Source organism: Chroicocephalus ridibundus, chromosome 19 (assembly GCF_963924245.1).
Source record: "Chroicocephalus ridibundus chromosome 19, bChrRid1.1, whole genome shotgun sequence".
NCBI classification, from domain to species: Eukaryota; Metazoa; Chordata; class Aves; order Charadriiformes; family Laridae; genus Chroicocephalus; species Chroicocephalus ridibundus.
In genome coordinates this window covers 704,340-719,542 of record NC_086302.1, presented here as the reverse complement: position 1 = coordinate 719,542, position 15,203 = coordinate 704,340, and the positions used below count along the sequence as shown (strand labels likewise).

General features: G+C 52.3%; 3 protein-coding genes across 3 annotated transcripts; 2 read left to right on the top strand and 1 right to left on the bottom strand.

Annotated features, from left to right (window-relative positions):
- Positions 1 to 598: 598 nt before the first annotated feature.
- PPT1 (palmitoyl-protein thioesterase 1) lies at positions 599 to 5,240 on the bottom strand. The gene is made up of 9 exons (XM_063355716.1): positions 5,117 to 5,240; positions 4,671 to 4,780; positions 3,725 to 3,852; positions 3,357 to 3,427; positions 2,392 to 2,494; positions 2,208 to 2,298; positions 1,604 to 1,702; positions 1,317 to 1,388; positions 599 to 870 (listed from the first exon to the last, which is right to left on the bottom strand). Exons 1-9 carry the CDS (start codon positions 5,223 to 5,225, stop codon positions 748 to 750), a joined length of 906 nt encoding a protein of 301 aa, XP_063211786.1. The 5' UTR covers positions 5,226 to 5,240; the 3' UTR covers positions 599 to 747.
- Positions 5,241 to 5,320: 80 nt separating this feature from the next.
- Positions 5,321 to 8,489, top strand: LOC134525111 (sodium-dependent phosphate transport protein 3-like). The gene is made up of 9 exons (XM_063355629.1): positions 5,321 to 5,498; positions 5,860 to 6,012; positions 6,327 to 6,499; positions 6,742 to 6,975; positions 7,080 to 7,167; positions 7,362 to 7,491; positions 7,577 to 7,663; positions 8,022 to 8,140; positions 8,355 to 8,489. Exons 2-8 carry the CDS (start codon positions 5,916 to 5,918, stop codon positions 8,095 to 8,097), a joined length of 885 nt encoding a protein of 294 aa, XP_063211699.1. The 5' UTR covers positions 5,321 to 5,498; positions 5,860 to 5,915; the 3' UTR covers positions 8,098 to 8,140; positions 8,355 to 8,489.
- A 3,064-nt stretch (positions 8,490 to 11,553) lies between these two features.
- RPL11 (ribosomal protein L11) lies at positions 11,554 to 15,191 on the top strand. Its single transcript, XM_063355628.1, has 6 exons — positions 11,554 to 11,692; positions 12,092 to 12,242; positions 12,616 to 12,722; positions 13,129 to 13,260; positions 14,045 to 14,155; positions 15,116 to 15,191. Exons 1-6 carry the CDS (start codon positions 11,687 to 11,689, stop codon positions 15,143 to 15,145), a joined length of 537 nt encoding a protein of 178 aa, XP_063211698.1. The 5' UTR covers positions 11,554 to 11,686; the 3' UTR covers positions 15,146 to 15,191.
- Positions 15,192 to 15,203: the final 12 nt, after the last annotated feature.

Here is a 15,203-nt window from a genome sequence, read left to right as displayed (position 1 = left end):
GCTCTGAATACTTTCCCCACGAGAAAGAACAGGCTTTCCTCAACTCCCCTTGAATTAATTTGTCAGTAGTTGTCAAATCTCACTCTTTTATTTTAGTTGTTTAAAGTTCTTTATTGATTTCAGTTGCTGTACAAAAGTCCATAAAACAAGCCATTAGTTGAAAACTGTTCAAGCTGTTAATACTCGCTTAATTCAAAACCCTCCTTTTTAAGCAGAAACCCCTAAATTTGGCCCCTTTCCCCCCATCTTGAAGGACGTGTAATATCTTTCCTCTGCATACAGCCATGTAAGTCTACTTGCTGATCCCCTTAAGAGATCAACATTCTTAACACTAGTCATTTTGGTTAATACTGCCATTGCATCCTGCGAGGAACAGGCAAGAGGGAAAACAAACCTCTCGCACAGCAAATCGTTTTGCCATCACCAAGTGACTAGCACAGCCCCAGCTCCGACAACTGAAGTAGACTTACCAGGGCCTGTGCAGGATCGAGTGTTTCAAAGTTAGTGCAAGGCTCAGTCCAGCCATATTGGAGCGTCATTACATCCAAACAAATCCCGGTCTCTTACTGCAGTGTTAGAGGTGCCGCCTCTGCACACTGTGGCACTGCTGAGCTAAATCCCCCTCTTCTTCCCCTTCCCCAGATCCCCACAGGCTTGTACGCAGAAAGTGCTGTTGCACAGTAGCAGCTGCATTAACTACAGTGGCAGACCCTCCCCAGTGCTCTCTCAGCATGCCTCCCCTTAGCTTCACTGGAGGAAGGGGAGAATAGTACTGTAAAACCACTCCTCCGAGAAGTGCAGGTGATCCCCTTTCACCCCGAGGAACACCAGCTTCCCTGCTTTGTCCATCTCCTGCAGCCCCAGGCGATCCTGCAGAGAGAAGCGAGACCATAGCTTCCTGGAGCCCTGCCACGGCCAAACGCTGGCAGTGGCTGGGGAACCCAGCACGGAGAAAAGTGCTGGTCAGATATCCTTGTTGCAGCTAGAGGGGGTTCCGCCTCTGCTCTTCAAAGCTTCTCCTCATGGAAGGGAAAAACGGCATTTTGGGTGACTCTTAAAACAAGGCTTTTAAAAGGAGCAGAGCTAATTAAGCTCATGCTGAAGGGTATCTTGAGCCAGGCATGAGACCACCACTGTCATTCCCAGTGCCAGAACTGGCCTGGAGAAAAATGCCCTCCCAAACAGCTACTGGCAAGAGGAAAACATGCCCCGGGAACAGCAGAGATGGCAAGCAGAGTAGAGCTGTGGGGTTTAGAACTCAAGGGCCCAGGGACACTTTAGAATGGAAACAGCAGAAACCCCTCAGTAGAGCATACCTCTAGGTACAGCGAGGTCTCCTTCAGCGGGATGGTCTCCTTGGCTTGGCCACTTTTGTAAAACCCAAACCACTGTCAGAATAAAAACAAGGAAACGGTTGCAGAAGGGCTCCCAGGAGATAAGAAGGCTTTCACCAGCTTCTGCTGGAGACGGTGCAGTATCAGGCCTGTTTGTCCTCAGCCTGCTCCTCACCAACCTGAAGTTCTGCCACCAAAGGACAGACGAGAAACGAGCAAGCAAGAACCAGAACACCACTCAAAAGCAGCACCCGTCCTGCCTGCCTCACCTCAGAGATTGGAGGGTCGACCATGGTATCATTGAGAAATTTAACCATCACAAACTTTTTCAGAGCCATCAGGTTTTTCTTGTATGTCTCATTGATGCCCTGGATGAAAGCAGCAGAGAACAGATCCAAGTCACTGGAAAGCCCATTGAGACAGGTTGGGGAAACTGCTCCAACTTGCCCTGCACCTGCAAAAGAAACCCTGGAGAGCACCAGCCTGGGAGGCAGGAATGTGCACTTCCGTAAACAGCCTCCCTTGTCTGTGCCTATGGCATTCAGCCTCATCTCCAGGCTGTAAAGAGAGGATGGGTCTCCCCTGGGGAGGGACAGAATTTGCCTACTCGAAAGGTGATGGGTGGCCTGAGCACATGGCGTATCTATATCAACCACTCCAAAAGAGTGCAGTGACACAGCAAATGCTCTGCCACGGACAAGTCTCATTCATAAATCTACCAGCAAAAACACTTTGTACACTCCTGGGATGCAGGCAAAATATGCTCCCCTTCGAACTCCAGCAAAACTATTGCCAGAGAGAGCTAACATGAAGGAACTCACTGATAAGGCTTCTGTTCTCCTGCTGGCATTTAATCATCAGCCAGGTCCTTACCCTCTCCTGATTTATGTCAGCCAAAAAGATGCTGTTTTTCCTGTAGTCCTCCTCCTTTAGAGGGTCATGCCAATATTCTGCTTGTACCAAGCTGGAGAAAAGAAAAACCAAAGATCAGACCAGAAGCCCAGAGCTGCTCATGTAGGCCCGGCCCCTGTTGCTGCAGCCTGATGAATGTACTCACTGCTCTTGAACAGCTTGCGTGTAGGCACCCAGATCCAGCGTCTTTCGGATCCAGTCACAGATATGGGAGCTCTCCCCAGGACAGCGTGGAAAGCCGTATACGCCTGGGGTACGGAGACACATAACAACTCAGTGAGACAAACTGAAATCCCTTAATCCCTCTGCTGGTAAAGAACCAGCCTCTTACAGAGCAGTGGCAAGAATTACCCAGGGAATCAGGCGGTCTTTAATCCTGCAATCTCATTAGACAGCCCTCCTGCCCCTGGGCACTATTACACACAAAGATAATGGATGATGTTCTTGAGCTGAGGGTATTGCTCCGGAGAATGGGGCACGCAGACAAGCAGAATACCGTCCAGCTGGCCTGGTGTGTTCCCAGGAGGCCTCAGGATGGTTCCCTATGAAACTTCCTACTACACTACAAAGAAATAGACTCAAGCCATGGAACTTCTCAGGGGAGAGTATGTGAAATTCATTGCCACCACTCTTAACTGTACACCTTTTAAATTCCATTTTATACTGCCTCTTCAATTTACTGCAAAAAGCACCTCCCTTTCCTTGGCATTTGGCCTTCCAGATGCCTATATAAAATGTCCTTGTGACCCAGAAGGTTTAGTTTCATAAAGACTTTGCTCTGTAGTAAGAACTTTCTTCTGAAACAACTAGTCCCAAGTGCTTCCAAAGTATGTAAGAATTCTACCCAGACAATAAGTTGTCTGTTTACAAAAGTCCCTTCTCATTGCCAGTTAAGCAAGACCAAGATAGAAGATACCGTAGTCGGCTAACAACCAGGCCAAAGCAGATCACCAGATTCGGACAGGAACAAAGGGACAGTTTAATTCATAAGAAAATGGTCAGATTTTAGGAAGAGTCCAAAAAAAAAAAAAAAAAAAAAATTCTCCTGCTGACAGAAGCCCCCCACCCTCCAAGGTGGTTAGGAGGTGTGATAGCTTAAGAGGACACTACCTTGATGCTGTCCCCCAACGGAGATCAAATTGAGCATGGGAGGAGAAGGGCACCTCTGGGCCACCGCCCTCCTGTGGGGAAAGATGAAGGAGCTGAGCTCAATGTGCCCAGGCCACCAATGCTGGTTCATAGGCAGCTCTCAGCTTGCCACTGAGTGGGCTCAGGCACTTGGGTAACATTTGCAAAGAGAATTAACTCCTCCTGGTAGAGGAAGGCTACAGGGAAACACATTCTTGCCTCTTTTACAGTGCTCCTACTTTTACAAAGGGGTTTGTCCATTTACATCTGCTTAACATTTCAAAAGAGTTTTAAATCAGAAGGTAAACCCAACAGAAATCACTGGAAATGGAACAGAAGTGTAAACTTACAGGAACTGGCCTCCTTGGGAGAAGCCCATTGCGTTGTAGCCTCCTTTCAGATGAGGGTCCTTGGCGAGCTGGCTGCACACCTCTCTCACTTGATCATTCACATTCATAAAGAAGCTGTTCTCCATATCCTGGTGGATTACCCAGATTAAAATGTGTAACTTGTACCTTTACAATGGTTTATGCTATTATAATCTCTGCAAATAGGTCACCAACAGTTCTGCTTTTGAAAGAGGACCTTAACTTTCTCAATATGACAGAAATGAAATTCAAGTTTTGAGACTTCCCTTCACCAAATCTTTGTTCCTACTCTGCCTGGGAAAACTGTCGCATACAGAACAGTGACACTTGCCCAAACTTCTTGACAATTTGAGTCCTTTCAGATTCTGTGTATATGTATAAAATTTTAAAAAAATAATAATCAAACTTTACCCATCTTTTCCAGAACCCCAAAAATAACATACATTGCACATTATCTTGAGAGACTATTTAAAGAAATTCCGTAGGGCTACCCAAAATTGACAAAAACCACAAAGGCGCAGAAGTCTCTATGTTTATATGGAAGATGTATAGTGAATAAACAGTTGTAAATCAAAAACCATGGCAAGGAGCAAAGCTCTGCTTTAGCACAGCATCTTATCACAAGTCTTCATGTAAACCGGAGTGGTGAGAGAGTGCTAATCGTTGGATTTGCATATTAATACAATTTAGACTAGGAATTTGTTTTTCCCCCGGTTCTTTTCTGCAGGTATTATATAAGACTTTATTCGTTTCTATCTATCAAAGCTGTTTACTTCACAAAGAAAAAAAAAAAACAGCAGTGAAAGCACTACAAGAATCCTTGTGGAACCATGTTAATAACAGACTGCAACAACTATCGCACCTTCAGATCCACACACTAGCCACCACCCTGCCACACAGAAACGCGAGTGACAGCAGAGTCAGCTACCTGTATCAGGTTGTTTCCAATCTTGAGAGACAGAACATATATCCCTGGTATTTTATTCTCCACTATTTTTTTAATGTAGCCCATGCTTTGTGGATTACAGCAACTGTCTCCTGCAAAAGGGAACCAGACGACACACCGTCACGCCACCACCCCGTCCCTCGCCTCGCCTCCACCAACACACCAGGACCTCCCTGCTGCAACGGGGCCACAAGCTGCCAACGCACACAGGGGACCGGGGGAGGAGGGTCAGCACCTCCCGGCCTCCGCAGAAACCCGCGGCCCGGAGGAAGGGGAGCGGGGCCGGGGTCAGCCTGCGAGATCCCTCCGTGCCTGCTCGGGTCGCAGCACGGTCCCGTCAGCGGGCCGGCCCAACTAAGCCCTGCCGCCCCGCCCACAGAACCGTTACCGGAGATCGGCCCCGCCCCCCGTTGCCGGTCCCGGCTCACCCATGCCGTGCCAGATAACTAAGGGGATGGCGGCAGCCGCGCCGCCCAGGCAGAGCCCCAGAAGCACCAGCACCGCCGCCCTGATCGCCGCCATCTTGACTGGGCACATGACGCGCGCGCCGCACGGGTCAGGCGGCGGGGGCGGGACCCGCGGTGGGGGGCGGGGTCTGTGGTGGAGGGCGGAGCTCGCCGTAAGGGGCGTGGCCTAGAGGCGGCGGGGCGTGGCCCCGTGGGGGCTCACCCTGGACTGCCGGTTCGAGCCCCAGCGTTCCTCCCTTCCACACCCAGGTCCCTGAAATCCCAAATCCCCGCCCTGGGGCGCGGAGCAAGGAAACGCGCGTCCCCGCCGGTCCCCTCTGGGCTGGAGGAGACACCTCTCCCCGTACGTGAGCCACCCTGAGGGGAACGGGACGGGGCGGGGAAGGAGGCTCCCTTGGCACTAGCCAAGGGAGGGCAGCGGCTACCCCTGGGGTGTCTGCGGAAGCATCCCGGGGTGCAAGAGACCCCGCTGCCCTGCCAGGCTGTCGTGATTGGGAGTTATAAACCACGGGTGCAAATAAGGCTGTCCCGGGGAGGTTTGAGGCTGCTGTAAATCACTGTGCTCACAAAACGCTTGCACTGGTGGTGCGACCAGCAGCCTGCTCCGCTCTTGCTGTGCCAGTAATGGCGTTGGGAGGAAATGCCAGGGATCACTGCCCGCCTGCTCCCATGTTTGTTGACATTTGCGATTCCCTTCCCAACAGGGCTGGCCATTTTCTTGAGGAGAAGCAGCAGGCAGCAGCATTACAGGCAGGAGAGGATGCAGTGCCACGTGGACAACACGCAGGCAGGGGACAGGCCGGAGGCAAAGCAGGATGAAGCCCCTCTGCTTGCCCAGCATCTCTCCTCTCGCACAGGTAAATCCGCTCCCTGGGGAGGAGCGAGCTGAAGTGCTGCCTCAGCACAGACTGGGAGCCAGACGCTTCAGGCTTCTATATGTCCCCTCCACCCTTGGGCAAGTCTCCTTGCCTTCCTGCCCCTCCATTCTCCTTCTGGAGACACAAACTGCCACCGCTGCAAAGGAGCAGTAGATGTCTGGAGGGTACCTGGGAAGAGCCATTCGTTGCTGCAGTAAGGTGATCGCCTGGCAACAGGGATCTGTAGGAGGGGGTGAGAGCTAACCCACGGCCTCTCCAACCAGCCCTGATTTGTGGGCTCTCCCCCTCCGCAGGGCTCTGCTCCGCTCGCTCTGGCCTGGCCCTAGCCCTGCATGTCTCTCTCTTTGTGGCGTACGCACTGCGGGTCAGCCTCAGCATCACCATCGTCGCCATGACCAACAGCAGCCACCCCCACGGCTGGTCCGGCAGCGCTCCCCATGGCTCCTACCCAGGATTTGCTCAGGATGTAAGTGGAAAGCAGATGCAGATAACTGAAAGATGCTTCCCGGGCTCAGTCTGCTCTTGCTTTTGCATAAGGACAGAGCCGGAAGCAGCAGAGAAAAGCCTTGAGGACCAGGAGGTGAAGGAGCAGCCAGCTTGGTTTGTTGTCCTCTGGGCTGTGTTTCCTGGTTGCTTCTCCCCTTCTGGAGGAGTCTGTGCCTGGAAAAGAGAGATCTCTGTCTGATAGACATGTTCTGTCTCCTCCAGGCCCCCGTGTACAACTGGAGTGCTGAGACTCAAGGAATCGTCCTCAGCTCCTTCTTCTATGGCTACGGCCTCACGCAGGCGCTGGGCGGGTACTGCTCAGGGCTGTTTGGGGGAAAACCCATCCTGGGCAGTGGGCTCCTGCTCTCCTCCGTGCTCACCCTCCTCGTGCCACCAGCAGCAGAGCTCGGCTTGAGCTTCCTCATTGGGCTGCAGGTGCTGCTGGGCTTGGCTGAGGTCAGTTGTGGCTCCAGGCACTGCCAGGCTACTGAACTTGCTCTGGTCGGCCATGGTTGTGCTCCCCATGTTCCTTCCCTCCACGCTCCCTGTTATCATTGCAGGGAGTGATATTTCCAGCTCAGTACACACTCTGGGCAAAGTGGGCCCCTCCGCTGGAACGCAGCAGGCTCATGAACATCGCTGATGCTGGTAAGACACGGGGCCTTTTACCTATCACTGACTCAGTAAGTGCAGGACCTCCCCTCACCCCCTTCTGTCCAAGCCAGTCCTCATAGCAGCCTCAAGTTCAAGGCTGTGGGTCCTCGGCAAAGAAGTGCTAGCAGCATTCAGCTTTTCCGCCTCTCCTCCTCCCATCCTGTGTCTTCTCTGTCTCCTTGGCTCAGGTCAGCCTGAGGCAGAAGAGGGAATCCAGACACCGAAGGGAGCAAACGTGGATACAAAAGTGCTTGTTTGCACAGGCGCTTCGTTTGCACCACCACATTTTCCCATTGTGAATCAGGCTGGAGGCTGTAGGTCTGTCCCACTCGCTGCTGGTCACACAAAGGTACTTGGGTACCAAAGTCCCATTAAAATGACTCTTATGGTTTCTGATCCCTAGGATGCACTTTTGGGACTTTCTTTGCTCTCTTCCTGGCTGGGATCATCTGCCAGAGTCTGGGGTGGCCTTTTGTCTTCTATATCTTTGGTGAGTAATAGCCCATCATGTCTCTCTGCAGACCATTTGCTGGCAGAGCTCCCAGAGGCTCCCCATCAGAGCCCTGCGGGACTAGCTCTGTCCTTACTAGTCCCACACAGAGCTCTGGGCTTCCCTCTCACCTGCCAGGCCAGGATGAAGCCATTTTGCTGGGATACTATTAGGGAATGTGCCTTTGCTGAACCTTTCATGCCATCAACCTAGCCCCTTCCACTGTGAGCAACGGGTTAAGGGGAGTTCTCCCTTTCCATCTTCCTGCATTCATTTTGCTAGCACCAGCCTCCATCTCACAGGCTCTCAGCTCTGCTGCAGTAAGAGGAGCTGGCACTGAGATCCCCACTCCTTGCAGGTGGCGTTGGCTGTGCCTGGTGCTTCTGCTGGTTCCTCCTCGTGTACGAGGACCCTGCACATCACCCATGGATTAGTGCCAGGGAGCAGGAGTACATCGTGTCATCTCTGGCTCACCAGGTACACGCAAACCTTTTACCCGCAACTGAGCACACTGCAGACACCATAGCAAAGGGATTGCTCTGAGGCAGTTCAGCTGGGCTCCTTATGCAGTGGCCAGGGCTAGTCCCAGTCTTTGCAGCAGCAGATGGAGAGGCCGAGGAAAGCCTGGACACTCTGCCCAGGGGATGGGAGACAGGAACAGTGTCACTAACTGATGTTTTATTCCTTCCAGGGCAGCTCTCATGGCTGCTCCCTCCCACTTGTGGCCATGGCTAAATCACTGCCTCTTTGGGCAATCACCGTTGCCTGCTTCTGCACAGACTGGATGTTCTACTTGCTGCTGACCTCCATGCCCACGTTCTTGAGCAACATCCTCCACTTTGACCTCAGAGAGGTGAGTGCTGCCCTCCAGCTAAGGCTGGTCCCTACAACAGCGATGGGATTTGGTCCCTCTGTAGGCTGGGAACATGGAGGATCCTCAGCGATATCTCTTCCTGAAGGGTGGTGGCTCTGGGACCAAGGCAGCCGCAGTCTTGGAGCTCTTGGCACTGTTGCTTTGTGCCACGGACATGACAATGTCTCGTTCTCTGCTCTGCAGAATGGGCTTCTCTCCTCCTTGCCTTATGTTGGGAATGGGCTGGGGCACATCCTGGCTGGGCTGCTGGCTGATTTCCTCCTGGCCAGGCGAGTGCTTGGCACAGCAGCCGTCAGGAAACTCTTCTCAGCACTTGGTAAGGACAAGCTTTCATCTGCCATCCAGCCTTTCCAACACGCTTGTGTGGCCTGTGGTAAAACACATCCCCTTTTCATCCCAAGGGATGCTGCTCCCAGCCATCTTCCTGGTGGCTGTGCCGTACATTGGCTGCTGTTCCACGGTTGTTGCGGTCCTTCTAACACTGGCCTTGACAGTAATCAGCATGACAGGGGCAGGCATCAATATTAACCACATCGATATAGCCCCCAGGTAAGTGGGTCTGACCTCTGTGCCCTCCCTGGCTCTGCATCCTTCCTGTTCCCAGTCCCCCAAGACTTCTGCAACTCCTACTCTCCCTTCCCTTCCCTTCTGTAGCTGGTGGCAGTACAAGCTAAGGAGTAAAATAAAAGCTTAAAATCCCCACAGTCCTGCAGGGAAAATCCTAGTGTTGCTTACCACGACAGGCGGTATTCATGCAGATGAGGAAAGGGACTGGCAGCACCTACTCCTTTCCCTTCTTGTGACAGTTTCCTCTCTGCCTCACTCAGGAAATCTTTGCTTCCTCTCCCCAGATATGCAGGGTTCCTGCTGGGAATCACAAATGCCTTTGGCGTAGTTGCAGGAATTATTGCTCCTTCTGCAGTTGGACTTCTCGTTGGCCAGGTACTTTGGGGCCAGAAACCACAAGCACATCCCTGGAAGAAAACACAGATCTCCTCTCAGAAATGGATTCCTTTCTTTGCACTGAATCAAAAAATTACTCCAGGCCAACCTTCTCTCCCAACGAGCCCATGTGATGTAGCACCCATTCAAACAGAGCTCCAGACCATTTTGAGGACACGGGGATGACTCAGAAAGCAGGAAGAGCTCCACATGGCCCCCATCTGGATGTACTTAGAGATGGGGAGAGGGTTGAGGGAGTGGGGTGAGGGGGAAGCTCTGTGCCAGGCAGGAAAGCTTCCTGAATTCGGCACAGTACACAGTGTTTCCAAAAATGCCAAGGCAGGAAATACATCTCCAACAAGAGGCGGTCTGGCATATGCCTTGAGTTGAGCAAAGCTCTTCTGTTGTTGGTATTAGTAGCAAGCAGAGGATGGAGATGAGTTTAATGCCAGTGAACGGGGTGGCAGTAGTTGGGCAATCACTACATGGAGATAAAAGGAAGGGTGATACCATTGTGATCTGTTCTTGGTCCCCCAGGATCCCCAGACTGGCTGGAGGAATGCCTTCTTTGTATCTGCAGCCCTCAACCTGTTTGGGCTGATCTTCTACCTAGCCTTTGGCAGCGGGACCATCCAAGACTGGGCTACAGAGGACACTGCTGTGCAATGAGAGCCACGAGCATGTGAAGGTACACAAGGGAATGGGCTGCAAATGGGGTCGGGCAGGAGCCCCCTGTACTACTCTTGCCTGTGCAGCAAAGCTCAGCCGTGTGTTCCTGCCTGCTCCTGGGGCCCTGGCAGCATCCTCGGGTGATGGCTCAAGCTACGCAGCCCTGCCTGCACTCTGACTCTTGAAGTGCCCGTCACCTTGACCCTGCTCTGTCCACCTTCTGATCCCAATCTACTGCCCTGGGGAGGCATTTAACCCTGCCTTCAGCCTTTGCCCGCAAGAAGGAATGCTGCAGCATGGACAGATCCTAAATGGCAACCACAGAGACCTGGTAAAGCTGGCTGTCAGCTGAGCTCTGTAAGGAGCCTGTGGCTATTTCCAGCAAAGCTGTTCTTAGGTGAAGTAAATCAATAATGAAATAGTAGCGTAATGTTACTTCTTAACTACTGGCTTCTCATGCCCTCTGCACAGGGACTCCTAACGCTTTTTTTCTCTTGTTAATGAGACAAGCTGATTGTTCATTCATCCTTCATCCCCTTTTAGAAGCAACTGGAGCAAAAAATAAGTGAGGGCATTACAGAGTTCAACCTGGCAGCCCTGAGCACGGTCCCTGGGAGGCGGGGAAGGGGATAAGCCAGTGTCATCCTTACAGAGTGAGAGACTCATCGCAAGTATTCAGCTCAGGACGTGGCCACTGAAAGAGATGTTTGGATGCAAAAAAGGGTGTGAATTTGGCTTGCCCCCCTTCCTGAAGAAGCTGTATTATGCTCTGCTCCCGGGGGTGTGGGCTGCGAATCCTCCCTTTATAGAATCACAGAATCATTTGGGTTGGAAGGGACCTTAAAGATCATCCAGTTCCAACCCCCTGCCATGGGCAGGGACACTTCCCACTAGACCAGGTTACTGAACGCCCCGTCCAGCCTGGCCTTGAACCCTTCCTCCAGACTAAGTCAAAATGATGCAAAAAGAGGATCCAGATCCGAGGCACAGATCTGAAACCCACAAACACTTTGCTGAATAAGTGAAGTTGAAATTGAAATATGTTTCCAGGTCTGGTTCAAGGAACTCGGGGGTGTAGGGACAGGAGAAAATCCAGTGAGCTACACCCATTGCTGCTTGGCAGTGGAGATGCTCCAACGCCACCTGGTGCAGCATCTCCCAGCAAAACCACTGCGGTTCATCCCCCCTGGCCTCCGCAGCAGGCAGGGCTCCAGGCAGGACCGCAGCCCCCTCCGCCAGCATCTGCCCCAGCGCTGTTCGGAGCGGGCCCCGCGGCAGAGGCAGCAGCAGCACACGGTGGTGCAGGCCGGGACCTGGCTGCGGGGCAGGGCGTAAGGGTGAGCAGGGCCGGCGGCCCCCACGCATCGCCGTCCCTACGGGCCCGGGGCACAAAATGGCGGCCGCCCGTCCGCGGTTGCCCCGGCAACCGGCCGCCGCTCCCCTCCGCCCTCCGGCCGCCAGGGGGCGCCGCCGCTCGCGCCGCGCCCTCCCATAAGACCCCGCGGCGGCGGCCGGCTGGTCTCTTCCCCGCCTCCGTCATGGCGGTAAGTAGCGGCGGCTGTGGGCTGCGGCCCGGCTGTGTCGTCTCTATCCGCCGCCATCCGCCCTCGGCGGGGCCCGGCCGGGCCGCGGCCTGTGCGGGCGGGAGCAGGGGAGGCCGGGAGGGAGAGCTACGGGGCCGATGTGGGCGGGGAGGAGCCGGTGGGCCGCCCTGGGGAAGCGACTGCTATGACAGGCCGCGGCCTGCCTGGTGGCTGAGCCGCCGCCGCGGCGGCACTTGAAAGGCGGCTGCGGGGCTGGGGTTCGTCCACGGGGCGGAGCGGAGCTTGGTTCCGGCTGCGATAGCGGCGTGGCGGAGCCTTGTCCGGCCGCCGGGGCGAGCGGTGGGCCGTCTCCCGGGCGCCCCTCGTTAGCCCCCCTCCCTCCGTGTCGTTTCTCCGCAGCAAGACCAAGGTGAAAAGGAGAACCCCATGCGAGAGCTGCGCATCCGCAAGCTCTGCCTCAACATCTGCGTTGGGGAGAGCGGGGACAGGCTCACCAGAGCTGCCAAAGTGCTGGAGCAGCTGACGGGCCAGACCCCCGTCTTCTCCAAAGGTGAGGGGAGGGTTTGTTTTCTGCCTTCAGCAGTGGTTGTTTTCCATTCTTTCCTGAGCACTCAGAGGGGAAAGCAGCAGTGTGGCTGCCCGGGAAGAGGTTCCTTGTCAGAGCCAGTGTGGGGAGGTCTGCTCCCATGCGGTGTGAGAATTGGGGGTCTTAAATATTCGGGTGCTGGTTGTTGTTTTTGTCAGTTCAGTTCTGCCTCCATGCTTGGACTGCTGCTCTGCCCTCATCCCCAAGGAGGGGACACGTGGTTCCCTTGGTTCTTTGTTTTTTTCTTTAAGTAACTTCTTTGGTCTTAAGCAAGCTCTGAATCCCCCAGGTGGGAATTCTTTGAATAGCCTCTAAGTGTGATTATTGCTGCCTACAGCACGATACACTGTAAGATCCTTCGGAATCAGGAGAAACGAGAAGATTGCTGTTCATTGCACAGTTCGCGGGGCCAAAGCAGAGGAGATTCTGGAGAAGGGGTTGAAGGTGAGAATTTGGCTGGTCTGAATCTTTGATTTGTGAAAGAAGAAAACTTAATCTGAAAAGATGTGTGCTTTGAAATGTTGCACCTGATCTAGTTACAGGTTAGTAGTGGATGTTAAGGGTTGGGGTAGCAGATCTGTCTGATACACAGGCTGCTGTGTTTGCACCGTTTCTCTCTCTGGTTGCTGTTTCATCCTTACTTGAGAGCTAGTGGGTGCAGTTTTGTTTTTGAGGTTTTGTCTTTGAGATTCTGTCTTTGGTGCTGTGATTTATGAGCAGGGTCTGGGAGCAAAATCTTAGGGCTAACGATTTTTAGTCATGTGTGAGTTGTGGGTCTGGTAATAGTTGGTAGAACACATCCTCTGTTTGTTGTCAATAATTAAATGGTGACTGGCAACCAATGTTTCAGGTGCGAGAATACGAGTTGAGAAAAAACAACTTCTCAGACACTGGGAACTTTGGCTTTGGAATCCAGGAGCACATCGATCTGGGGATTAAATACGATCCCAGTATTGGTATCTACGGCTTGGACTTCTACGTGGTGCGTATTCCCTGCGTCCTTGCAGCTCCTGGGCTTGTGTGAAAGCTCTAGAAGGAACCTAGAAGGATAACTGGCTCACATTAACAGTGCTGGAAGATAGAAAAATGCCAACAAAATCAAAGTCTAAACTGAGATTCCCAGGGCTGCTGTAGAATCCTTGGTTTATGACATGTCTCTCAAAGCTTCTTCAGAAACAAATACTGTTGCTTTTACTGGTACTCATGGGATAACAGTGAAACAGCTGTGCTGGGTTTGGGGAAGGAAGGAGCAGCAGGGGCTTCAGGAATGCAGACTGCAAGAGGGGTTGCATTGCTGGAAGGTTCTCCCTGTGTTTAGAGGCCTGGAGATGGGTCATGTAGCAGTGGTGGTGGCTGGTGTGTTTGAGTCGTTCCATTCTGCTGTGCCTCACTCTGAATCTCTGAAATGGAGGGAAGCTGTTCCATATGTGTTAGCAGTGCTGTTTGCTGTATCTTTTCTCAAGAGCTGAGGCCTCTGGGTATGGAAGAGTGTCTTCCGCACTCATTTTGGTTTCTGAGTCAGTGTATGTGCTAAATTGTCCTACCTAGGAGCTGTCCCTGTCAGCTTACCTGGCTGCTCAGAATTTAGAGCCTCAATGTAAACTGAAAACTAAGTAGAAGATAATGCTTGCAGTCTTCAATGCAACTCAAACAATGAGATCTTACTGATGTGGAAATTCTAGCCTTCCCTCCTAGAAAACTGTTAAGTCTAAGAAAACGAATAGATCCCAGAATGACATAGTGCTGTTGCTCTCCTCTCCTGGCAGGTGCTGGGCAGGCCTGGTTTCAGCATTGCTGACAAGAAACGCAGGACTGGCAACATTGGAGCCAAGCACAGAATTGGAAAGGAAGAAGCCATGCGCTGGTTTCAGCAAAAGGTGAAGTCTATCTTTATTTTTGTATCCCAAGAGTTTCCTAGCAAGTATTGGCAAAATGCTTCACTACGGAAGGGCAGGAACAAATCAGTGGGCAGGAGGAGATCTTGATCACTGCCTAAATCATTGATTTTTACTGCTCTGGGACAGTAGAAGTTGTGTTTGGGCATGAATGCTGTTCATGCCCCCTTTTTTTGTCTGCTGAACTGAAGAGCAGTTCTCATGTAAATCTGTCTCCCACAGTTTTTAGAGGTGCTCTGTGTGCATGGAGCACTGGTGATGAGGCAGGGTTAGGATTTGTTTATCCAGTACAGCTTCCTAGCTCAGCTGCCAGACATGGAGGATGGAGTGATCCAAATAAAATAAGTTCTTGGTTTTATCTGTCCATAGTGCTGTCTGACACAGACTGGATAATGAACCTGAGATGCTGAAAGCTTGATGGTAACTGCTTAGAGATGTGGGGACTCCTGATACTTTTTCAGAGGTGGAAAGGGTGGGCAGTCTGTCTGGAGGCTTTTTACTGGCTACTCTGCCTAGATCTACACTGGCCATACCTGCATGGGGCAGGCTTCAGCCTGCTCCTGCTGAATGCCCCTTTCCCATCCTCATGCCTGGTTCTGCTTAGTGTGGTATAGTTACCTTCAGGGGCCAAATCCTGGGGCAGTAAAAGGGATGAGTGTAGTTCTGATCAGATCAGCTTTTGGAGGGTGGGGCTTCTTGTTTCGCTGGGCTGATGAGCAGAGTTTAATGGTTATCTGAACAAAGCCCTGCTTGGAAGTTAACAGCACAGCAGCAAAGTAGAAAGGCAGTTAGCTGCTCTCCCAGGAGAACTGGTGTTTCATCTCAGTGTTGTCTGTCTGCCTTGGAATGAACACAATGGCTGTTTCCACCACAGTGGTATGGCACCTTTAACTGACAGTGCTTTCTCACTTGGTTCATTCTTTTTTTTTTTTTTATTTACAGTATGATGGCATCATCCTTCCTGGTAAATAAGCAGTTCCTGTTACCAAAAAAGCAAATAAAATTTTCTAACCCCTGACTTCTGTTGTGA